The 26,387-nt window shown below is 41.0% G+C and overlaps 2 protein-coding genes across 13 annotated transcripts in view; one reads left to right on the top strand and one right to left on the bottom strand.

The window, feature by feature from the left end:
- TPX2 (TPX2, microtubule nucleation factor) overlaps nucleotides 1-5,806 on the bottom strand; it is a 48,734-nt gene extending 42,928 nt beyond the window's left edge. For all 5 annotated transcript variants that reach the window (XM_006921700.3, XM_006921702.3, XM_025040009.1 and 2 more), the window contains exons 1-2: nucleotides 5,661-5,806; nucleotides 2,788-2,883 (exon numbers count right to left, since the gene is read on the bottom strand). The gene's annotated coding sequence lies outside the window, so the exon portion shown is untranslated. The remainder of the gene's footprint in view (nucleotides 1-2,787; nucleotides 2,884-5,660) is intronic.
- Nucleotides 5,807-18,483: 12,677 nt separating this feature from the next.
- The window catches only part of BCL2L1 (BCL2 like 1), a 44,080-nt gene continuing 36,176 nt past the window's right edge, over nucleotides 18,484-26,387 (top strand). The window contains exons 1-2 of one of the 8 annotated variants that reach the window (XM_015597110.2): nucleotides 18,484-18,615; nucleotides 20,121-20,796. In XM_015597110.2, the coding sequence (XP_015452596.1) occupies nucleotides 20,233-20,796 (564 nt within the window). In that variant the 5' untranslated portion in view covers nucleotides 18,484-18,615; nucleotides 20,121-20,232. Of the gene's footprint in view, nucleotides 18,730-18,919; nucleotides 19,823-20,102; nucleotides 20,797-26,387 lie in introns of those variants that run through there. The other 7 variants (XM_025039709.1, XM_006921699.3, XM_006921698.3 and 4 more) reach the window with 7 other exon arrangements.

Below are 26,387 nucleotides of genomic sequence, written 5' to 3'. Positions count from 1 at the left end.
AGGTCTCACTGAAAAAAAAGCACATGCGTCAACCACATTCCCCCAAACAAATTAAGCTGCCAGGCAAGAGAATCAGCATCACATTTCAAAATTATCTGAATCCACAATAGCTTCAGACTCTTGCAAATCTAGACACATTCATTATAAGTTAAAAAATAGCTCTTTCTGACCAATAATCCCACAATAGACATGATGGAAAATTCTCTCCCATCTGTTATGAACTAGGTAGGTTCTTTTTGAAAACTGCCTATTAAGTACCATCCATCATATCATATAGCTTTTTTTTTGGTCTCCAAAAAACAAAGACTGAAAGGATATACATAATCCCTTCCCTTAAGAAACTCACAGTTGAACGGAGAATACAATTATGATACAGGGTGATCCTTGCTGTAATGGGTAATAAACCAAGGGCAACTAAGAATACACTATGGAAGTGCAGAGAAGGGGAACAAAGTGAAGAAGGGTCAGAGCAGGTTTACTGATGGAAGCGATACCTAAAAGACATAGACATGTGGAGTTTTACAGGCTAAGCATGAATGTTGACTTGTTCTAGGGGAAGAGATAAATGGAAAGGCCAAACAAAAAGAGGAAAAGTATGCAATTGAGGAAAACTGCAAAAAAAACATATGATTTCACTTATATTTGGAATACAAACCTGAAAACAAAACAAAACAAAAAAAAAAAAACAAGACAAAAACTCATAGACACAGACAACAGTTTAGTGGTAACCAGAGTGGGGCAGTAGGGAGAGGTGGATAAGGGTAAAGGGAGTTAAATATATGGTGACAGAAGGAAATCTGACTTTGGGTGGTGAAGACACAATGCAATATACATATGACATATTATGGAATTGTATACTTGAAACCTATAAATTTTATTAACCAATGTCACCCCAATAAATTTAATTAAAAAAGGAGCAATGTAACCTGTTTCTACAGTCATCTGAAATGAACCTCCATTGCCTCCTCTCTTCACTCTCAAACCAAAAATAACTAGCCTTTGACGAGCTCTATAAATCAAAAGGTGCAGGTTCAGAGGGAGTGGAGGGAAGTGGCAAAAGGATGCATTCTAAGCAAGCCTGAACTGGTAGACTAGCAGCTCCTAAAAAAAACAAAGACTAGTGTGATAGATGTTCTCAACTGGGCACCCGCTTTCAAGCTGTGTCCTACCTATTTCTACTAGAGGAAAAATCACGAGTTAACACTAGCCAACTTGTGAGCTGTGTCCTGCCTATTTCTATTGGAGGAAAAATCATGAGTTAAACAATTGGTAATGTAAAAGACTAAACAGAGCAAGTCAAGACTTCATTAGAAGTATAGTTTGTTAAGCTGGTCCCATCCCAAGCAGTGCCATTTCCCCAGAGACAACCTCTACCACTTTCACAGGAGATAAGAGATCTTATTACAGTACCACAAGTTAAATAGAGTTGAGTTATTTTCATCTTACCCAGGGAGAAAACACTTACATTTTTTTTTGAACAAAGGAGGTCAGCAGGAGGCAGTAAATGGCAACATAATCCAGTGTGCAATTTTAACTATTAATCAAAGTCACAAACTAAGTCTGAAGGAAGTTAATGGACTTTGTGTTTCCACATTTATGTTCGCTAACTTCTATGTTGAAATCGGATCTGTTTACAGAAACAGATCTAAGAAGCTTCCAAAATTGGGTCAATTTAAAATCCAATGACAATCTTTCACCGTCCAAGCACTCAGAAGTCAGCACAGGATACATGGACACTTGTTCTAATTCATCACTGTCCAGAAACTTCAAGCAAATATATTTTTTATCACTTCTCTCTCAAATTTGTAAGTTTCATATCACTCTCTCTGAAGAATAACAAACTCAGTTCTGCTTTATTTAATTTATCCAGACTCTATAAACCATAATCCACTCTTACACGACTAATGGGACCTGGATAGAAATCAATAATGCCATTTACCTCGGGCCAAATGTTTTTTGTAGAATTTTTGTAGATTTTTGTAGAATACTAAGAGGAAATCTTTGTAGAATATCAAAGTGTTCTGATGTTCCAATAGTAAGAAACTAAAAGAGTTTATAACGGTTAACAGTGGAGCTGCAGGTTACAACCCTCATCAAATCTCAATCACTCAGTCTTGTAGTGATTCGTATCCTTCAAAAGATTTGGGAAGTAGAGACATACACACCTAAAAAAGTGATTACCTGTGGATGGCAGGGAGTGAGGTAGATAGTGACAGGGTTGGAAGATTTTTAACTACTATAAATCTTTTTATATTATTTTGATTTTTGCACAATACGAATGTATCACATATTTTTAAAATATGCTCATGTGAATTATACACTGCTAGTATGTAAATCAGCATAATTTTCCTATGAGGCAATTTGGTGTTATATACCAAAGTCTTAAAAAATATGCATTCTTTTTGACCAATGATTCACTGGGTAAAATATTACAGTAGAACCATATAATGGAATACTGCATAGTATTTCATGCAGAAAGGCATAAAAAAAGTTCATAATTATTAAGAAAAAATAATGAAGGTTTTTGTGCATGGTGCTTTAGAACCAAATATAGGCAGAGAAAAACAATGAAAAGATATCTATCAAAATGTCAGCCATAATTTATATGAGAAGTGGGATGGATAATGGGTTATGTTGTTTTCTTTTGCTTTTCTAATATTAAACAAATTTTCTTCCAAAACACGTTACTTTAAGATATGTTAAACTTATTTAAACGCTTTTGAAGCTAATATATTAATATTCCCCTTATTCCTTTTTAATGTTAACTCACTGTGAACACAACCTTACCTGGGGTTTAATCTGTCAGTCCAATCACAGTTGCAACATACTCTTTCACTTCTCTTCTGAAATCTTGAAATTTAGCAAGTACTTCTTATCAAGAACCTGGAAGAAGCAGAAAGGTGATGAAACAGGTTCAAATTCTCTGTAGTAAAAAAGGTTAACAGAGAACAGGAAGGAGCTATAAGACCAGGGATATCCACTCTCAAAACCAAAGAGTGCTCTGAGAGCTAAAGTCTAAATAGCATGGATTCCCTCACACACACCCACCAAATGCCAAACTTAACAGACAGTTGTTCAACAGTGTAAAGTGTTCTTTTAAATTTTTCAGTGTACATTTGCTGTCTCCTGGTGTCTTTGATATTACCTATTCCCACTTTAAAGCAAACTTTCCAAAATGTGCAATTTATAAACACTGACACCAAGGGGTGGTAGTGTGCACTTCCATCCTATTCAAACAGGACAAATAGGCATACTTAAAATATGAAAAAACTTTTTCTATCTTTTTTATTTTATAAAGTAGAAATAACATTTAAAAAAATTTTCTAAAGTAAGCTCCTACATACAGTTTTATACCTTTCTCACTAATATTTAGTCTCCCTCTAATCAAGTTTCTCTATGCAAACACACAAAAATGGAACCCCTCCCAGTTATCCATAGCTTTTTCACAAAGTACCTTGGGCTGCTGATCTCTATGTCCTTGTCACACACAGATCTATTCGCAGAATTGCTTGGGCTGTTCAATCTCCCTGTAGTCAATTCTGCTTCCGACCTTGACCCATGGCAAAGAATATTAAGTATGCCAAAGGGCATTTAAATCTCTCTTTCTCTTTTCTTCCCCAGGAATTCAAAAATAATTCGGGAATTGACCCAGGAAAGGCTGAAGAAAAAACAGGAGATCTCGAAGAACTCTGAACCTCTCCTGGTATGTAAACAAGAAATGAAAGAACTTCCCACATAATCTCGTCTTCTGGAGAAGTTTAATTGCAACTGTAGGATAAATTAACTTTATTAAGGTTAGAATACACAGACTTAAGCATGAGGCTGGCCAAAATAACCCTATTTTATTTATATGATTTGAAAGTTTAAACAAATTTGCCAACCTAGCTAAAAACATCCAGTTTTTCATACCTGCAGTTTTGTAGTCAATTTAGATAATGCCCTCCTGCCTATCCAATTCAACAGATATTAAGTGGGTGATTTCTACGCACTAAGACTGTTCTAGTTCTTGTCTCACCAAACTCTGCTTATCAAGAGCCAGTGTATGTCTCACCTGCTTCACAAAGCCGCTCTTGTCTATTTTAAGCCTCACTGAGCTCCCCTCATCTCTAAATTGCCAGGACACTTAAAATACAAAACAGTAGGGCACTCAGATGCTGTCTTATCTTGTTCTGATTGTTACTTGTCAATTTGAATCAGTCTTTTGTCCTCAAGCATACCAGAAAACCCTGAGTACATCATACACCTATACACCCACAGTATCTAAAACCAACCTGAGCACACAGTATACCCTCAAAGGTCAATTAACTAGCTAAATGAGTGGGGAGCCACAATAAATTTTGATCCCAAGAGTGAGAGCTTAATACTGAGCTGACACACCCAACAATGCTACTCCAAAAAACTTGACAGGGGGTGTGATACACTGAGGCCACACCACAAGGATATCCTTATTATAGAAGTAAATAAAAAGCCATAGGATATCAAGACAAGGTAAGGCTGAATCTGGGAGTACACCAAGCAATTGCCTTAAGGCAAAATCAGTAGAGCACTCAGATGCTGTCTTGTCCTATATAGGTCTGATTTGGGGGAAGTCCTTGGTACTTAACTACTAGAAAAATGTGAGAAAAAGAAACCATACATAAATAAAAGAGGGGCAAAACAATCCTACAATATTGTAGCCTGATTCACACTTCTTTCTTTTCCAATCTACATGTTCTAGACTGGTACTAGTCCATGGCCTGTTAGGAACCTAGCCACACAGCAGGAGGTGAGCAGCAGAAGAGGGAGGGAAGCTTCATCTGTATTTGCAGCTGCTCCCCAGTGCTAGCGTCACTGCCTCAGCTCCACCTCAGATCATCAGGCATTAGATTCTCATAGAAGCACCCGTCCCTTATGCCAAAAAGGTTGGGGCCCACTGTTCTAGGACAAGAAATTAGAATGGGATAATACCTAGTTATTTTATACAAAGGGGGAGGGCTGGGCAGATATGGGTAAAACAGAATATAAAATCCCTAATAGAAAGACAACTTCAAGTGGAATTAAACTCTCCCTCAATTATGTTCTCAAACCACCTCATCTGCCTTTCTATCTTCCACAATAGTTTAGAAATGTAGTTGGTTGTGACATCTGTTTTCCTCCACGAAATGCTACATTTCTTGAGGGCGGGACTACTGTTTCTCCCAGTTCTCGAAGAAACTTATCTAGATTGTGGGCCTTAGTTTCCTGCTCTATAACGTAGACTATAACGCTTGCTGCGCAATTAAACGAGAAAACGCACGCAGGGTGCTTAGCCCAGTAAATGCTTACTTCATGTGTTCTTGCTAATAGCAATACTTGTTACCGTTACTATTAGCCTACAGTCTCTCGCAACGCCTTCTTCCCCATTTCCCGCGGCTGACCTCCACCTCTACCTCCAGACACAGCTGCCTAAATTCGGTCCCAACAGACTTCCCGGAGAAATCCTGTAACAAAGACAAGGGTAGCCAGACGCTCGGCTTCCCACTCCGCCCAGCCAGGACTGCGCCCCTCAACAAAAGCCTCAGAAGCTAGGGCCTATCGACATGGACAGCGCTCGGGGCTTGGAGGCGACCTCCAGCCGTTCAAAAGTCAGGGAGGAGAGAACCCCGCGACCCAGCGGCTCCCCTTTTCTCCCCATAGCTCACCTCGTCTCGGGTATAACAACGGAGCACCCGCAAGAGCCGCCGAGGGATTCATTCAGTACCGTTGAAAATTTGAACCCAGGCTCTCCAGTCGAATGCACCAATCAGAGTGCCGAGAATCGGCAATCCCAGCGTCCTTATTGGCTCTAGAGATCGCAGGACGCCGGAAGTCAGGATGAGGAACAGCAAACAAGCCTCTCGGAGGCTCCTGGGAAATGTAGTTTCAGGCGACTGCGTGGGCCCATTGGAACAATTCTAATAAGGAATTTACTACAAAGTCCAGGATGCTTGCCTTCAGACTATTTGAGAAAGGTGGGACCAACTGAAGAGATGGGGGAGTCGATTCAGATAACAGAACAGAACACCGCTCATCCTGGATCTCCGCAAAACTTTCACGGAAGAAAATTCTTTATTTGTTTATTATTCTTCCTGTAGTTGTGCTTGTGCCTGAATATTCATAGGAACTCACTTCTTTTTAATATGGAGTCCTCTGCAGGCAACGTAGACTCACCCTCAACTTCTCGGCCCTGAAGGAGTGTATCAAATTCTTTATCCAGTCCACGCCCTGATATTGCTTTAAAAGCCGCGCTTCAATGGGTGCGTCGTCCTTCCGTTTTAATTACTACTACTACGTCGCTGATGTTATCTTCGTATTGTAGAAGAGAAAACAAAGACTCAGTAATTGAGTAAACTTGTCTAAAATCACTTAAGTGGAGGAGATGGGATTTGAATTTAGAATGTCTGGGCTTATGTATCATCAGTAACAAGGACGAGAACAAAAGGATCATAATAAACAAAAGTTACAAAGATTTAAAAAATAAACCTAAGACCTTATGGGAAAATTAAAAACTAACACTTAGTTAAATAACTCTAAAAATAATTAAACGAGATGGATGCACCTTATGAATGGATGGGAAGATCCAATATTTTCAAGATGTTAGTTCTTCATATTAAAAACTCAAGGCAATTCCAATGAAAATCCCAACAGGTTTTGTTATGGAACTTGCCAAGGTGGTTCTAAGATATATATAGAAGAAAAAAAGCACAAGAAGTGGCATCTGAATTTTAAAAAATAATAAGGGAGAATTGCCATACCAGATCTATAAACATTAACATATAATGAAACTACAGTAATTTTTGAAGTGAGGTTAATTGACTCCGTGGGCATTCAATCAGCAAAATCCATATGGGAAAACTACAGCAGGGGTCCCCAAACCCCAAGTCATGGACAGGTCTACCAGTCCGTGGACCCGTACCAGTCTGTGGCCCATTAGGAACCAATACAGCAAGACGTTAGTAGCCTGTGAGGGAGCTAAGCTAATAGAGCTAATTCATCTGTATTTACAGCCGCTCCAGCACCTTATGGCCTCAGCTCCACCTCAGATGATCAGGCATTAGATTCTCATAGGAGCATCTAATGGGGACCCGCTGCTCTACAGAACAAAAGATGTAGTTTATTCAAAAAATAAACTGCAGAAGTTTGTTTTTTGGTTTAGTTTGGTTTGGTTTTTAATACTTATTTTTAGAGGTACATAGAGAAATGTTAGAGGTGAAACGACTCTAGAATTTCCTTCAAAATAATCAGGAGGAAAGTAGGAAGGAGTATAGATGAAACAAGATTAGCCACAAATTGATAATTGTTGAAGCTGAGTGACAGATTCATGATACATATATTCATAGACATCCTCATATACAGATAAGTGTTTGAAATTTTCCACGAAGTTTTTTTTAAGTAAGGTATTGCCATAGAAATTTTTTTTAAAAAATCAAAAGAGTTTAAGAGTCCAGAAGCAGACGCCATGTATATCAGAATTTAGTAAATGCTGAGTAAAATTTCAAATCAGATGGACATAGACAAATAAAGATGTTAGGACATTTGCTTTCCGTTTGGGAAAAATATTGTGTTAGATTTTTATCCCATCCCATACCAGTTACAAAAACAAGTTTCAAATGAATTAAACCCTAAAGATATTTAAAAATTAAAAAGTTTTAAGTTTTAAAAGCATATGTTTATATTGTTGGAGTAGGAAATTTTTAAGTAAGACATAGGGAAAAACTAAAGGGAAAACACTGACCAAATCAAAAATTTTAAATTCTGTTGACAAAAAGAAAACAAAGATTTTGGGGTGAATTCTTCCCAACACATATGACAAAGGATTAGAACACAGAATGTAAAAGAACAAAAAACTCCTATGAATAAGTGAGAAAAGGACAAAAAAGATTTAATAGGAAAAAAATGGAGAAAATACACAATTCTTAAAAGAAGAAACAAAACTGGCCAATAAAGACATGAAAAAGTGCTTGGCCTCACTAGTGGTATGGGAAATTTCAACAAGGAGGTATCATTCTTCACCTATCGGATTGACCAAAATTAAAAATTTGATAGTATCAAAGATTTGTAAGGTAATTCAGCAGGTGGGAGAGTAAATGGACTCAGGCTGCTTTAGAGGGCAACTTAACAACAGCTATTAAAGAGTCAAATATGTATGCCCTGCGGCCTCAGCTCCACCTCAGATGATCAGGCATTAGATTCTCATAGGAGCATCTAATGGGGACCCGCTGCTCTACAGAACAAAAGATGTAGTTTATTCAAAAAATAAACTGCAGAAGTTTGTTTTTTGGTTTAGTTTGGTTTGGTTTTTAATACTTATTTTTAGAGGTACATAGAGAAATGTTAGAGGTGAAACGACTCTAGAATTTCCTTCAAAATAATCAGGAGGAAAGTAGGAAGGAGTATAGATGAAACAAGATTAGCCACAAATTGATAATTGTTGAAGCTGAGTGACAGATTCATGATACATATATTCATAGACATCCTCATATACAGATAAGTGTTTGAAATTTTCCACGAAGTTTTTTTTAAGTAAGGTATTGCCATAGAAATTTTTTTTAAAAAATCAAAAGAGTTTAAGAGTCCAGAAGCAGACGCCATGTATATCAGAATTTAGTAAATGCTGAGTAAAATTTCAAATCAGATGGACATAGACAAATAAAGATGTTAGGACATTTGCTTTCCGTTTGGGAAAAATATTGTGTTAGATTTTTATCCCATCCCATACCAGTTACAAAAACAAGTTTCAAATGAATTAAACCCTAAAGATATTTAAAAATTAAAAAGTTTTAAGTTTTAAAAGCATATGTTTATATTGTTGGAGTAGGAAATTTTTAAGTAAGACATAGGGAAAAACTAAAGGGAAAACACTGACCAAATCAAAAATTTTAAATTCTGTTGACAAAAAGAAAACAAAGATTTTGGGGTGAATTCTTCCCAACACATATGACAAAGGATTAGAACACAGAATGTAAAAGAACAAAAAACTCCTATGAATAAGTGAGAAAAGGACAAAAAAGATTTAATAGGAAAAAAATGGAGAAAATACACAATTCTTAAAAGAAGAAACAAAACTGGCCAATAAAGACATGAAAAAGTGCTTGGCCTCACTAGTGGTATGGGAAATTTCAACAAGGAGGTATCATTCTTCACCTATCGGATTGACCAAAATTAAAAATTTGATAGTATCAAAGATTTGTAAGGTAATTCAGCAGGTGGGAGAGTAAATGGACTCAGGCTGCTTTAGAGGGCAACTTAACAACAGCTATTAAAGAGTCAAATATGTATGCCCTGCGACCTAGGATTTCTATTTCTAAGTTTAGTTCCAAGAGACATACTCATCTACTTACACAGAGGCATAGTCACTGTAGCAATTACTGAGAGCCTACTCTGTGTCAGTCACTGAGTAGTAGGAGGAGATGGCAGTGAAAAGACAGACAAAATGACCTCAAGGAGCTGACATTCTAGTGAAGAAGACGGACACTAAATAAGGTGAATAAATAAATGATGTAGTGTATTAGAAGGTGATAAATGCAAAGCCATTTGCTCTCCAGGCCCCAAATGGTAGATGGCAAAAAAATAAGGGAGAGGTGGGGTGAACAAATAGAGAGCAGAGTTTGCCTGGGTTACTGCTGCCTACTTTCAGCAAACACACTACCAGAGCTTCAGGCATGTTCAGGGCCACACAGTAGCCAGGCCCATGGTGGGGGTGGAAGTAGAGATAGCTTGCTTTATATTAGGAGGGAGAGGGCATCAGATCTGTGTTGTGTCCAGGCAGAAGGTTCTCAGTGAGTCAGCGAGTGAGTGAATGAAGCAATGCCAGGAGGCCAAGATGTATGCAAGAACCTCCCAAGTCCTTCCAAATTAACAAGAGGTGTGCCTGGTCCAAGGGATTCCTCTCCTGTCGTTCCTTCTGCATTGATTACATTCTAGGCTGAGTCTCAAGTTCCCGTTCTTCATGAATGAGAGAGACTGAGATCTGAAATCACCAAAGCAGAATTTTAGAGCTGGAAAGCAGCACAGACACATCTGATCCATTCCATCCACAATTTCAGCTATCACTGTTTTGCCCTATTTACGTAAAAGGGGTTTGCAATTTTCAATAGGGTAGTAGTTCAAGGACATTTGGGCAAAGATCTGAAAAAGATGAAGGAGTGAGCCATGCAGATAACTGAGGAACAGACACAAGGAACAGCAAGTGCAAAAGCAGGACCATCACAGGCATGTTTTAGAACTAGTTAGGAAGTAACAGTGGATCAAATGGACAAGGAGAGTGTATCGGGATATGCGCCTAGAGATATTCTGGGCAGGATGCAGACCAACTAGGCCATTATAAGAACTTTGATTTTTATTCTAAATGAGATCGGAGTCCTGGGAGGGTTTTAAGCATTGATTTACTCTTTGCTTTTAATAAAATAACTCTGGCTCTGTGCTGAAACAGAGGGAAGGGGAATGAGAGCAGAAATAAGGAAATCAATTAGTAGGTTGTTGCATTATAGTTGTGAGAAATTGGAAACCACCTAAATGTCCATGTAGGAGGGTATTTCAATAAATCATCTATAGAATGGAATATTAAGCATCCGTTTAAAGAGTTCAGTAGATCTGAACTGACAGGTATCTTTGAGACACATTTTTGAGTTAAAAAACAAATTGCTGATCGATGAAAATACATTATGAAACCATTATGTCTTTTAAAAAATATGCAAAACAATACTCCTATGGGTATATATAAGTAATAACATATAGCACTTATCGTATGCCAGGCACTGTTTGAAGTACTTTACACACGTTAACTCATTTCATCTTAACAGTAACTCTATGAGGTAGATAATGTTATCATTTCTATTTTATAGATTAAGAAAATTTAGGCTCAGAGAGGTTAGGCGACTTTGTCAAGGTCACACAGTTTATCTGTGACTCAGCCAGGATTTGAGCCCAAGGAGGCCAGCTCTAGAGGTCAAACTGTTAACCACTGCCCTACACTGTCCTAAACATGGGTGTATACATGGAGAGAAAGGTTTGGAAGAACTCAAAGAAAATGATGAGTGTGGGAACTTTAGAGGGGAGGAATTAAATTGAACTAGTGGACAGAAAGGATAAATAATTTGAGCTGTATCTTTTAATTTTTTTAAAAAAGAATGTAGCCATGTATTATTTGTGTGATTTAAATTTATTGTTTTTTATAATGGAAGTCTGGTAGGGGAGAGATGTCTGCAGAGAGGAGGAGAAGCCAGTGGGGTAGAAAGTTATTTGGGCTCTTCAATCTCTATTTTTAAAAAGTGAGAGAGAAAGAATCAACTTCTACTCCAGCCCCTTCCAAATCCACTCCTTCACACTGTGTCTGTCACTCCCTCTACCATCTAATCAGTGGTCACCAGGCCAGAACTCTGGACCTGCCTTCTAGCTCCATGGAGGCTTTCTACTTCATAAAGAACAGATGCCAGCTGGTCACTGGCTCTGGGTGGCAATGTAACCATCAGATACCTCCAGGTGAGGTGACTGTGATGACCCAAGGACACTCCCCTGTAGAGAGCTGGGTCCCTGTAGAAGGTTGCTGTGTTAAGCCAATGGTGACAGCCATTAAAAGAATCCCTGGGGAAGGGGGCATCACTCTGTCTCCCACGGTTGCCATCAACCAAGCAAAGAGAGCTCTGAGCGTGTTTCCTAGTCTCTTCTTTTGTGGCTGACGTGGAATCTATTTGTGGGGAAAGATTACAAAGACTTTAGCACACTGTGATTAAGAGTAATAGACTACAGGAAACAACCCAAGTGCCCACTAGCTGATGAATGGATAAATAAAATGTGGTAAATCCATACAATGGAATAATATTCTATAATAAAACGAATGAAATACCAATTCATATGGCAACATAGATGAACCTAAAATATTATACTAAGTAAAAGAAGGCAGACTCAAAATGACAGTTATTATGTGATTCCATTTATATGAAATTTCCAGAATAGACAAATCCACAGAGACAGAAAGCAGATTGGTGGTTGCCAGGGGATGGGGGTTTGGGGGATGGAGAGAGACTATTGATACAGGGGTTTCTTTTCAATAAGCTCATGTAAGATCAGTGGTAGGCAGGCTCAAGTGGTGCCTTTGTCTTCTTTTGAGAGTAGGAAGGAGGAAATCCCTTAAAATTCCACACTCTGCATTTGCAGTGGTCACTGACTTATTGCCTAAGTCAAGGTTCTTTAATATTTCAGATTTTTCTATTTAAAAAGTATTTTTAAATTGCAAAATAGTACATGTTTATGATAGCGTCAGAGTATATGGTAGGTGCTGTACTACTTCATTTAATCATTGCAACACTCTTACCAGGTAAGCGCTAGTATTTCTGATTTCCAGATTTTAACCTATTTCTCGCGACCAGCATTAATTTAATTTTACATAAACATGCTCTTTGAGGCTAAAGCAAATCTGACTGGTTTTCAATTCGAAAATAAAATATAAAAACTGTTCTTTGGAGTTATTTCTGAACAGAACTTGTCTCTAATCCTAATGTAACAGAAATGTATATGATGATCAGTATTTAATAACTTTTGTGTGTGTGTGTGTGTGTGTGTGTGTGTGTGTGTGGTAAATTGCAAGGCACAGAACAACACAAAGCAGAACATTATATTCTGCACAAAAATATCACATTTCTCTCCAGATCTTCTCGCCATCCTTGTCCCTGTGCGAGCAGCAAACTTTGCAGCGACCAGTTGGATTTCGTTTCCCTGATGTTTGGTGGTATGCTCTAGGGGAAATGTCCTCCAGACAGGTGAAGAGGTGTGACATCATCAGAGCATGGATAACCTCAAATACATTGCTGTCCTGACTCATAATGCTTTTCCAGCATTCTTTCAATCAATGTTAGCCCGAAGTTTACATGGCTGATCATGTGCTCAAGATTGTCCTTCTTGAATAGGATGTAGGAGTTCAGCACTGTAATGTTTAGATGATGGCAAAAGAATTTCTTATATCAAAACTTGTGCCTTTTGCACACTGTTGGATAAGAAGAAAGCGTCTGATCAGCCGAGCCCACTGCTCCCACGTTCTCGTTATAATCCTCAGTGACACATGGCTTCTCAGTCTTCTCATTTCTATTGTCTGCTTCAATCACAGTATCATTGTGGAATGTTGACAACATTGTCACCTTCTGTTGCACCATTTCAGTGCCATAAGTTCACCACGGAATCTGGCTACAGTCGTCCCCTCTACGACCCTTTTTTTCAGATCATCCGGCATCTGTTTTCCGTTCAAATGAGCTGTCTGAACTGTTCCAGATCTGTTTTGATATAATTCTCTGAAAAGTATGGGAGATGTATGGCAAACTTTAGGGGTAAGGTTAGGACTGTAATCCATGAGTTATCTCAGGGTAAATGCTGCAGCCGCAAGCACGGCCAGCAAGTATTTTCAGGGCAAAAGGGAAATGGGTTAAAAAAAACTGAAGCTCAAAACCACACAGCACAGTTAAGATTTGCAGCCAGATCCGTCTGGGTTCATAAACATATATGAAGTAAAAAGTGAAAATACCTTAATCCTCCCACCACATGCCATCACCAAAGCCCACTCCTCAGTTTAAAATAAGTGTTAGAAGATGAGTGGGTATCTTTTAGAGATCTTTTAATGCAAACATTAGCCCTCATATATAGCTATATTTATACATGCACATATATAAGTACTTTTACATTTTTATATATTTGTTTGTTTATACATTATCTATTTCTTATTTTAAAAGTAATGCCTTATTTGTAATACTTGAAAATATTGGAAATAATAAATAAAGAAAAAATAACTATAACAGCCTTTAGAGGCTACATCTCCGCTATTAACATTTTAGTATATTTCCTTCCTCTTTTTAAAAAATGTATTGTATTAGATATTGAGTAGTACATATATAAAAATACACACACACATATATAAAAAGAATAACAAGGCGACAAATTCTGTGTACGTATGTACAATTTAATTTAGTAAGAACATTACCACAACCTTTCAAGCTCCCAATTTTATCCTGTTCCTTGGTTTATCCTGTATGCTCCCCTATTGGTGTATAATGACTATCTTGAATTTCATGTTTATTATTCTTTTATAATAACATGAGACATAACGTTATTATATAATAACATAACAACATGTCTTTATAATTTCCCACGTATGCATATATCCCTGTATTAGCTATCTATTGCTGCAGAACAGATTACCCCCAAATTTAGCAGCTTAAATTTATAAACATTTATTACCTCATACAGTTTTTAAGGGTCAGGAATCCAGCTTAATAATCCAGCTTAATACAGTTTCTGGCTCAGGGTCTCAAATAAGATTGTAGTCAAACTGTCAGCTGTTGGCATCTGAAGGCTAGACTGGGGTAGGATCCTCACTTGACTGCTGGGAATCTTCATATCCTCACCACACGGGGGCCACTACATAGGGCTGCTCACAAGACCGGCAGCTGGCTACTTGCACAGTGAATGATGAGAGAGACAGACAGACAGACAGACAGAGACAGACAGACAGACAGACAGACAGACAGACAGAGGTATAACCTAGTCTTGGAAGAGACAGATCATCATCTCTGCCATTTGTTATCAGTCATACACAACTCTGGTAACAATGTGGGAGGCAATTACACAAGGGCATGAATACCAGCAGGCAGGGCTCTTTGGGGGCCATCTCGGAAAAGGCTGCTACCACAAATCCTCAACAGATGTTGCTTAGTTTTGCCTGTTTTCAAACTATAAAAAAATGAAATCGGACTGCATTATTTTTTGCAATTTTTTTCATGCAATACGTTTCCGAGATCTTTCATACTCTGTGTAGCTAAGTTCACTTATTTTCTCACTGTATCCTATTACTGTGTATGAACAAATAGTAATTTATTGAATCATTTTGTTATAATGGACAGTAGGGTAGTTTCCCAATTTTTGCTATTCCAAGTAGTAAGGCTATAACATTCTTATACTTGTGTTTTGCACATATACAAGAGTTATTTCGGGGCATATATCAAATAATAGAATTGTTGGGTCATAGATCATGGATATCTTCAACTTGACTAGGTAACAATAAATTTTTTCTCTAAAGTTATTTCACATTCTCCAACCACCCTTGATTTGATCAGAAGTTCTAGTTTTGCCATTCTAGAGGTATGAGATGGCATCTCACTGAGGTTTTAATTTGCATTTTCCCTAGTGAGGTAGAGCATCTTTTCAGTTTAATGACCACTCTGGTTCTGTTTCTCTTTAGCATCTGTGCGAGGGGGTTCTCCATTTTTATTTTGTCTTTATCATATTGATTTTCCACTCTTTTTCCTATGCATAGCATTATTTAGAATTGAGATCATGTCACACATCTACTTTTGTATACTTTTATTTCCACTTAACATTATACCATAAGCATTTTCTCATCACCTAAATCTCAGCAAACAAGTTTTTAAAACACTGTTTTCCAATTTTAAAAATATAGTCATGTTTAGATAATACAGAAAAATATAAAAAATAAAATAAAATCATCCATAATCTTACTACCCAGCAATAACCACCTTTTTGCATTCTGCTATAATTCCTTCTTCTATATTTTGCATGTAATATACATTTTTTTTATAAATTACAATAATTCTCAGTATAGTTTTGTAACCTATTTTTTACAAAGTGTTATGTTTTGAGCATTTTCCCACATCATTAAATATTCCTCAATTACAATTTTAATGTGTGGATTTAACTCCAATAAAACATCATCCTGTTTATTGAACTTCTCAGTTTTAATTTTTCTCTCCTATGTTATAAGTAACTTCGCATAAACATCTATGTTAAAGATAAATATTTAGCTGCATTCACTACTTTAGATTCCAGTCAAACATCATTTATCAATGATCTTTCAAAAGCTGTTTTCAAGGCTCTTGATTAATATTGCAAAGTTCCTTTTCCAAAAGACTCTGTTTACCTTTCCAAAATATAAACCTCTGCCTAGCCTGTTTAAAAAGCGTGGCTGGCTCCTCCAGTGCCTATTTAGTGTCCTGCACACTTGGATACACACTTACAGTCAGTTTCCTCTACCACCACATCCCTCTTAACCATCCCAGTTTATCTCTAGAACACATCATGGGCTCCCACGTTTAATCTCCATGCTTATTCTCATGCAGGATGTTCCAACTAAAATGTCCCTTCTTTTCTCTCCTAGGCAAAATCCTATTCTCCTTTTAAGAGCCAGTTCAATGAATCCCATGTCTCTGGGCAGAAATGATATGCCCTCTGCTGGGCTCCCAAAACACATTGTAGACTTTCATAATGTTAATTTTCACATTGAAATAATCATGACACCAAGGTTTTTAAAAATGAAAGCAGATCATGTCCTTCCCTAGTTTAAAACCTTTCCACGAAACATGATAGAAAGTTCAAAAATTGAATCAAATACACTTGGGAATGTAGATTATAATAATGGGGACATTTCAAATGAGTTGGAAAAAGATGGTAATACTGGGTAGCTATTTGGAAAAATTTCTTGGATTCCTGCCTCACACCTTACACCAAAGTGGATTTATAACAGAATGAAAATTAAAATCTAAAATATAAAACCATATAAAAGCTAGAAGAAAACAATTATTTTTATAATATTGAACTAGAAAAGGTCTTCCTAAGAATAACATAGAATCCAGAAACCACAAAGGAAAAGATTGATAAATTAAAATACATAAAAAATTTAAAAACTCCATGGTAATAAATAATAAACTGGAAAATATTTACAACTTATATGTATAGAAAAGGATAAAAATTCCTATAAATCCATGAGAAAAAAAGTTCAAGAGAAAGACCAGCTGAAAAAAGGGCAAACGAAATGAATTTACCACAGCAAGACCCCCCCAAAAAGGACTCATTGATATGAAAAATTGCTCAACTTCACTCTTACTAAAAAATAAATAAAAAATAAAAGTGCCTCTCGGTTTTCATCTATATAATTGGCAAGGAGAAAAAGGTTTGATAATACCTTGTGTAGTTCAAGATGTGAGGAAATAAGCACTCTCACACTTTTATTGATGGGAGGACAAACTGGTACTACTGCCATGGAGAGCGCTTTGCCAATATCCATTAAAACAAACCAAAAGTAAATCCATATACTCATTTACCGATAATTCCACTTCCAGGAATTTACCTAACAGATAAACTCCCACATATGTAAAATAACAAATGGATAAGTTACAGTATTATTTGTCATAGGAGAGGATTGGAAACCACCTAAGTGTTCCAAAACAGGGGACCGGGCAAGTAAATTATGGCATGTCTTTATAAGTTTGTTGTGTGGTCATTTAAAAATTTGAGGTAGATGCAAAATGTAGAGCTCAGTAAAAAAAGCAATATGTAGAAGCATTTATAGAAAGCTACCCTTTGTGTACATACAAATTTCCTTATGAATATAGCGACCGTCTCTGAAAGACTACAAATGAAGGGATTTAAGAGTGATGATGACCTCTGTGAGGGGGGCTGGGAACTGAAAAGCAGGGTGGGAAAAGGACTTACTTTTTAATTCTACACTCTTTGGTATGTTTTTAACATTCGGTGTTCTTATTAACCTATTTTCTGATCAATAAGTTCACACAAAATAAAACCCTTTTCAATATTTTTTCTCAAGTCCAATTCACTCCCACGGGCAACTTTCCAACCTCCTTTTGCACCACATTTGCCCTCCCTCACTATCTTCCAGTAACATTGCTTTTCCTTCAGTTTCTGGAACATGTCAAGATCTTCCTGCCTCGGGACATTTTGCGCAAGCTGTGCCCTCTGCCTAGGTAGATATTCTCTAGACTCTTCTGGTGGGTTGGCATTTTCTTATACGTCAGGTCTTGAGTTCTATAACATCTCTTCAAAGAGGACATCGCTGGCCACCCTACATAAACAATTGTTGAATAAATGCCTCTCTCTCTCTCTCACAAGGCAGGGAGGGCAGGGCTTACTTCCCTGACCACCCAATCTAAAGTGGCACCTCTGCCTTCACTCTCTTTATGACAATACCCTGATTTACCTTCTTCATAGCACCAGTCACAATTTGAACTTACCTTGTTTGTATATTTTCTTAGTTGTTTACTGTCTCTCTGCATCTCAAAGGTTAAGTCTCCATGAAAGCAGGGACTATGTCTTGTCTTGTTCTCAACTCTATCTTCAGCAACCCAAACAATTTGATGAATGAATTTATACAGCATATACTATGGACCATAAACTGTTCTTTGGACTTTACAAATAACTCCTTTATTCCTCACAACTACTGAGGGAGATTTTTATCCCTTTTACAGGTAACGTGAAGCACGGAAGTTGACCAACCGGCAGAATTGGAACCCCAAACACAACGTTCTTGGCCACAACGCGACGCTTTTTCGATATATAAGCTGATATAAAACTGACTAAAACTGAATGGATGGAAATGTTAATGTAAACGTTATTTTTGCGTCTCGGGATTTCCGAGCTCTACCGGAAGGGGGCGCTCTCTCCCAGATCTTGACGCCAGCCCTCAAGGCGCGCACTCCCTTTGCGTCTCGGGCTCGCGCGCGCTGTCGCGGCACCGGAAGTGACTGAGCTTGCAAGTTCCCCCGGTCTCTTCAGGGGAAACTGAGGCCCACTCGTTCGGAAGAGACAGCGCGAGCCACCAGCAAGGTAGGCCGGCCCGAGTCTGCTGCGCGGAACTCGGCCGCGAAGAGCCCTCGCGTCTGGAAACAACCTGGCCGACGAAGGGGGAATGTGGCCCCCCACGACTCGCGGGGCTCGCAGGTGAGCGCGCCGCCTCCTCTGTGTGTGGCAGGCGTTGCACCCAATGGGAGCCCTCGCCGTCCCGATTTCGTGCCGACTGGGCTCTCTTATTGGCTATACCGGGGCGGGCCGCCGGGGGCGAGACCCCTCCTTCCAGAAAGGTCTAAGGGGCGCCCCTGAGGGAGAGCGGTTGCCTAGCAACAGGGCGGTGGCCAGGCGGGTACCCGGCCCCGCGCGCCAGAGAAGCCGTGAGGCCGCAGCCCACCCACCCCGGGCTCCGGAGAGGTGCAGCCCCCGGCCCCCAAGCCCTCCCGGGGGCACCAGGAAGCCGCCTCAGGCCTGGCCCCAGGAAAACGTGGTCTCAGCTGGGGGTGCCCTCGAGCAGGCTTCGACCCTTTTCCCTTATCGGAGGAGAGGCCCAGCGCCTCACTCTCACCCCGTCTTTGTGCAGGGCGCCGGCGGCCATTGTGTCCGTGCGGGGAATGGAGGACCCGGCAATCCCCCCCCACCGCCGCCGCGTCCAGGGCCTTTGGGGAATTCAAAGAATCCCAGCGGCGTTTCTAAGGGGTGCCCGCCCTTCAGCTTCCCGGAAAGGCCCGCGGATGGCCTTTCCGAAGTCAGACCGCAGATCCGAGGCAGTTTCCCCTTCCCTCCATCCCTCATCGAAACGTTGAGTCCCATTGAGAAGTCCCTTCAGGGTTTCAGAAGCCTCACCCTGGGCGGGTACTTAAATAGAATAAAACAAACAAACAAAAAACAAAAAGAAAACCTAAGCCCCACACAGCCACCTCTGGGAGAGTTCTCCTGGCTCCCAGTAGGAGGCGGAGGAAGAGCCAAGGAGCGTGCAAGAGCGAGGGGGCTGGGCTCGTTCTGGGCGATGGAGGAGGAAGCTAGCGAGGCGGCCGGTTCCTGAGCTTCGTAATTCCTGTGTCGCCTTCTGGGCTCCCAGCCTGCCGGGTCGCATGATCCCTCCAGCCGGAGCTGGTTTATTTGCCAGCCGCCGCGAGGTCGGTTGAGTTACCGGCATCCGGGCTGCCACCTCCTCTCCCGACCTATGATACAAAAGATCTTTAGGGACTGCACCTGCCTGCCGTCGCCTGAGACAGATTTGAATGTAGGTGGTGCGGGGGTGGAAATGGGGGCAGACTGCCCATGGGGATGACTTTCCGAGGAAGATATTTAGGAGAAAATGGGGTGGCTGGGGTAAAAGAGGTCGGTGTGATGATTCAGAGCCCACTCGTGCTTTTAATTTGACTTCATTGAAGTCTCTGGGAAGCTAGACCCACACCTTCATAACAGTCACAAAGAAACCAGTTCTCAGACCTGGAGGTGTAACGTACCTGGAGGGGTTGTAGGTTAAATGGTATGCATATTAACTTTTTTTTTTCCTGAAGCTCTTTCTCTCCCTTCAGAACCTTATCTTGGCTTTGGATCTTAGAAGACAAGCACTAAGCAGAGACCAGACTCAGTGAGTGAGCAGGTATTTTGGACAATGGACTGGTTGAGCCCATCCTTATTATAAAAATGTCTCAGAGCAACCGGGAGCTGGTGGTTGACTTTCTCTCCTACAAGCTTTCCCAGAAAGGATACAGCTGGAGTCAGTTCAGTGATGTGGAAGAGAACAGAACTGAGGCCCCAGAAGGAACTGAATCAGAGATGGAGCCCCCCAGTGCCGTCAATGGCAACCCATCCTGGCACCTGGCGGACAGCCCCGCAGTGAATGGAGCCACTGGCCACAGCAGCAGCTTGGATGCCCGGGAGGTGATCCCCATGGCAGCAGTGAAACAAGCACTGAGGGAGGCAGGTGATGAGTTTGAACTGAGGTACCGGCGGGCATTCAGCGACCTGACATCCCAGCTCCACATCACCCCAGGGACAGCATATCAGAGCTTTGAGCAGGTAGTGAATGAACTCTTCCGGGATGGGGTGAACTGGGGTCGCATTGTGGCCTTTTTCTCCTTCGGTGGGGCACTGTGCGTGGAAAGCGTAGACAAGGAGATGCAGGTTTTGGTGAGTCGGATTGCAACTTGGATGGCTACTTACCTGAATGACCACCTAGAGCCTTGGATCCAGGAGAACGGCGGCTGGGTAAGGACCACACCCCTTGTGTGTCCCTTTTCCTCGACCTCTGGTCAGAGAGACCCCCAACAGCCTTTCCTCATATCTTTTTCTGTTGTGTTGGGTGATTATTGGACATGTTTAAGGAGACGTGACTAGCCTCATTGCACCATAGAGGTTAGCTGTTCTGAAATACAGATGACCTAGTTCTTAAAGAACCAGGCATCTTTCATTCTGGTCACCCTCATGACCCCACTCTTTGATACTTGTGTTCCGGTTTCTCAGCAGAGGAAAACAGCCTGTGTGTTAATTTGGCCCAAAACCCTTGAGAGTGGGAAGTTAGCCAGTGTTCCCCTCACCCTGACATAATGGCTCACTATGTAAAAAGGTGATGAGTATAATGCGTGGAGAAAATGATAAGTATCAGTGACCCACAAGCTCTTCCATTCTTATTCCCCCAGGGATGTCGATTCTTCCCTGGGCTTCCCTCTTCCACATTAAGTTCTCTTTATTTCAGGGTTTGCATATCTGACATTCTCAGAAAAGAGCATGGTCAGGCAGGATTTCCTATTGGCTTGGATGTCTGAGAGTTGTCTGATTTTAGGGCAGGGGCCGGTTGTGTTTATGCTGCACCCTTATGTTCATTTGCTCTAAAGTGTGTGCAACTTTTGCATGGTTGGCCTGTTCGTGGATCTCTTGCTGTGTCACGCATTAAGCCCTGGACTTTGTACCTCATTGCCTGGGGTCTGTTGGTGAGCTCCTGCTGTTCTGCCTGTTGCTTTCCGGCCAGGGCCCTGGAGCCTCTTCACTGAACACTGTTTGCAGGCAAAGCAAGAACCCAGTCTGTGGGGCTCTGTGGGACATCGAGATTTAGTGACTGACTTTGGCATCAAACTGACTTGGGTGTGAGTCCCAGCGCCGTCACTTAACTACTAGCTCTGTGACCGTGGACAGACCAGTTTATCTAGAGCCTCAGTTTCTTTCATGAAAAAGATGTGGCAAGCCCTCCTTGCCTTGCAGGGCATTGTAAATCTTGATGCTATTGTGAGCACAGTGACTGACACCAAGTTTACTGTAGTAGTTGTTATTGGTCCCAGATGTACTTTCTGGGCCCAGGAGTCATGTCTTATTGCTTTCCCAGGGAGGGAGAATTCTCTTGCCCATCACCAAGTCAGGATGAGATGGTGGTGAGAGATTCTTCACCGGTGGTCATTGTAAGCAATTGTTGGTCTTCTACAATGAACTCAGTCCTATTTCCTTGCTATCTCCCTGCCTACGGCAGATGCAGGGCTTATGAGAGGTATTCTGTCCCCTCAGAAAACCTCAAAATTTAGCAGGCTGGGGAAAATAAGTCATCTATTGAAGGAGCTGAGGTGGAAGGGGCCATGCACCAGGGACTCAGGAATGTCAAGAATGCAATTATCCTTAGGCTGGGCTTAGGGCGTGGCAGGCACTTCAGTTTACCACTGAGCTAGACTGAGTTTGCCCTGGAACCCCACCCTCTGTCTTATTTCCCATTTCTTTGCAACTTCATCAACTATCCCCATTACCAGTTCTTGTAAAAGGCAAAGAGGTCAAAGTCAGTAGAGGTCAGTGGACTGGGATGAGGTTTGGGGAGGTAAAGGTGGAGGGCTCTCTTGAGCTAAGGCTGACCAGACTTGAAAGTCATTCTGTAAATGAACTCCCTGGGGGGATAAATGATTAAATAGTTCCTGTTGGTTTGTGTGCTGACCTCTCATTCCCTCCTGCTTTGATTCTCTTTGGGGGCAAATATTTGTTCAGCTGATTACTGGAGGGACCGGATTGCAGTGCTTCAGACACACCCTCTGAGGCATCTCCTAGTAGAGACTTGGGCCTTTTGCCCACTTTGCATGATTATTGTCTTTGGCCAGTGGTCCTAATACCAGGTGGGTTTTTGCCAGTTATTAACAAAAGGCAATCTGGGAGAGGTGCCTGGTTTGTCTGGCACCAGAGACTTACCAGTCACCCAGTGTTGCACGTGGAAAGAGGTTTTAGACACAGCAGTGCTAGCTAAGTTCGTTAGACAACTGGATTGAAAATCCATTTTCTCTCTCTTTCTTCAAGAATTATCAGAGCCTGTTGGACAACATGCCATATGTTACTTCCTCTTGCTGAAAGTAGGGTTGTGTGCAGAAGAGCCAGTTATGTCTGAACCATTTCTGGTTATGTATTCTCTGAGGCCAGGAGTTAAAGAACATTTGATTCAGAATCCTTTGGGGAGAAGGTGCCTACCCACTTCCCTCTCAATACTATCCTGTTTGAGCTGTTGACAAGCCGCTGCAGTGGCATCTCTGCATAACCTTCTTGGAGGCTATGGCTGGGGGATTCATGAATGTAAGAGTTATGGGTCATTCCATCCTTGGATATATACTCTAAGTTTAGCAACTCTACAGGAAAGGGAAAGGAAATGAGCCTTTATGGAGTACATGTTATATTTGAGACATTGTGTTAGGCCTTTTACTTACTACAACCGAAATTTATTGAGCATCTATTGTGAGGCATGTACTGTGTTAGGTGCTGCCCATAAGCCAGACATGGTACCTTCCCTTATGTATTCCACACAATAACCTTCCAAGGTAAGTAGGTTTATTCCCAGTTCACCTGTGAAGCTCCTGGTAGCCAAGTGACTGGCCCCAGGTGTCCCTCAGCCAGTTAAGTGACAGAATGAGAATTTACCTGTAGGTCATCTTGACTCCAAAGTCTAAACTCTTTCCATCCATATCAGGTTTTCCTAGGAGTAATAAAGTGACCCCAGCACACTAACACAGAAAGCCAGAGATGCTCTTGGGCCATGCTCGCTCGAGTCCGTGATTTTGGCATTGTTCAGGTAGCTGCAGGAAGAACAGGGCCTTTGTTAACAGTTTTGGGCTCCAAAAGGCTTGTAAGTAGCCTCAGATTCTGGTACTGGTAAAACTCAAGTGGGTATCGGGTTTGCCTAGTCATAGTGGGCTTCTTTAATTTTTTTATTGTTAAAATCCTCTCAAGCCCTACCAATATATAAGAATCATATGTATATGGGGAGAAGGTGGCTTGCTCCAGGTATGTCTACTTCATTATGGGTGATGCTCCAAGGACTGGAATTCCAGACTTGTAGCCACACCACCACCTGCCTGGAGTCACCTGGCAAGATGCTGAACCTCTTTGTCTCTTGTCCATCCATCTCTCCCACCTGTAAAATGGGATAATGATAGCTACCTGCCATGGCTTGGCTCTAGTAAAGGATCTAGAACAAAGGCCCTTCCTAGGCCTTAATTGTAGGGTGGAAGCACCCCTTATCATGAATAGACTACCTGACTCAGAAGACTAAACTTAGCCCCAGAGTTTCTGAAGAAATAAAGTCAGCCCTTGAGATACTCACCCAGACTGGTATGTGATGTCACCTTCCCTGAAGGGACAGAGTGTTTCTGGGGCTTTCTGATAGGAATGTGGACGGACAGTTAGTGGCAAGGACCTTGGTGGGCCAGGCCATTTTGGAATTGCTGTCCCTGGGAAACCTCATAATTAGATGGAAACTCCATTGTTGAGAGCAATGAACAGCGTGTAGAGGAGAAAACATAATTTAGCCTTTCCCAGACTTCATGGCTCTGTAGTCTTCTAGTTTCTGTAGGTTTCTTCTTGTCTCTTCTGGCTTCTTTGGCATGAATACATTTAGCTAAAACACCTCAGCGACCTTTGCAGATCTCAGCCAGCTGTTGGCAGTTCTGCGGTTTTCTTGGGGAAACCCCATTAGAAACCCCAAACGTGGAAATTTTTAGTAATCTCATTCAGGTCCCGAAGTGAGATAGAAGTGTCTTAGGGGCTCCCCCTCGAAGCACTCAGTTCTTCTGGATATACATTTGCAGTTGCTCTTAAAATTCTGTCACCATCACAGGGTTTTCCAGACTTCCTAGAACTAATAGCCCAGCAGCCCCACGGAGCCCTTCAGCTTCTGATAGAAAATTACCCAGGTATATTTTCAGGGAACCCCAGCGGAACTCAGAGGTTTTTCTTGACTTTTGTGTAGCTAGTCACCGGATTTGTTTAGGCTGCAGGAAGCAATTGTTAGCTGTCTCTTCTCCAGCAGGTATCTGTCTGTTCTGACGCCAGTGGGCTTGAGCATCCTCTTTTGTGCCCAGCCTCCCTGCTTTTTCCAGCACCCTCAGCCTTTCATCATGGGGCTTTCTTTTAGCAGCTGTGGTTTTGTCTGGTTTAGCATGGATAGGTTTAGGGGTAATTCCCAGAGAGCTGCTCTTCTACAGAAACATAATCTGCTACTACCTTAATTAGTAGGGCCCTGTCCCCACCCCCAACCTCCAACCTAATTCCATGGAGTCCTTCCTGAGGACTTCCTCTCTTTTCTTTGAAGGAGTCATTCTGCTCCTGGATCCACTTCTCTTCTCCTTCAGCTGACAGTCTGTCTTCTCCGTTCCCAGTTGGCAGACTTGAGTCACACAATTCCACTGGGTCTTTTTGTTTAGCCTGGGGAAGAGAAGACCCAGGAGAATATGATCACCAGTTTTCAAATATCTGAAAGAAGAGGGGCTAAGCCTTTTTTATTGCTATAGTACCCCGCAGAACTTGGATAAATGAGAGGAAAATAATAGTGGTAGAGTTTAAATTAGTAGAAAGAAGACATTTCTAAAACCACCATATCTCTAACAGGTTTGGGAGCTTTCTGAGGATCCTTGTCTGTACTTGTTTGTCCATACTGATTTCCTCAGCACTGAGCAGAGGTCTTGAACATAACACGTACCTGAACGCAGGAGATGCCCACTAAAGTTCTGAAGAAGCAGACACTTATCAAACCAGAATAATAGTAATGGGAATTCCCCTTTAATTACTTAATCATCTAAATTGATTCGAACGGTATTTATTGAACTCCTACTATGTGCCATACTGTCCTAGGTACTAGGGGTACAACATTAAATAAAACTAATTTTCTGTTCTTGTGGAGCTCACATTCCAGTGGGGAGAGACAGACAATAAACACGTACTGCATATATATGTATACGTAGATATAGATATAGAAACATAAAGAGGTATGTATCTATACATATGTATACACATGTTATTTTACACATCTAAATGTATAGGTATAACATTTTAGGTGATAGTGCTATGAAGAAAATAAAGCAAGGAGGGAGGGACATCAGGCTGAAAAAGATGAAGTGACTTGCCCAAGGTTATATCAGGAGGAAGATGCAGAGCTTGGTCTTTTAAATCTGGACTTGACCATTTACTTGCTGTGTGATCTGGGGCAAATCTTTTAACTTGTAAATGGCTGTAATTACAGTGCCTTGTTCTGAAGATTCAGTAAGTTAGTTTATGTCTTGATGCTCTCAGAATAGTGACTGTTATGGGATCAGCAGCAAACAGCAGCTGCATCCTAGGGCTCCTTCAGTCATATCATCTGGCTTCCCGTTTATTACATATTGATTTTTTGCAAATAGTGTTTTTGCAGAAAGAAACTGCCTTTGGAACCTTCTGCTACTTGGTTTCATCCCTGATGAGACTCTCAGGCCAAGCTGGAACCTTACAGCTACAAGGCTTTTGGGGTAGACTCCAAAACTCCCCTCGGAACTAGAGGTTTTTCTCTTGCTCTTCAGGAAATGCCATTACTA

Source organism: Pteropus alecto, unplaced genomic scaffold (genome assembly GCF_000325575.1).
Source record: "Pteropus alecto unplaced genomic scaffold, ASM32557v1 scaffold45, whole genome shotgun sequence".
NCBI classification, from domain to species: Eukaryota; Metazoa; Chordata; class Mammalia; order Chiroptera; family Pteropodidae; genus Pteropus; species Pteropus alecto.
This window is presented reverse-complemented; position numbering and strand designations above follow the sequence as displayed.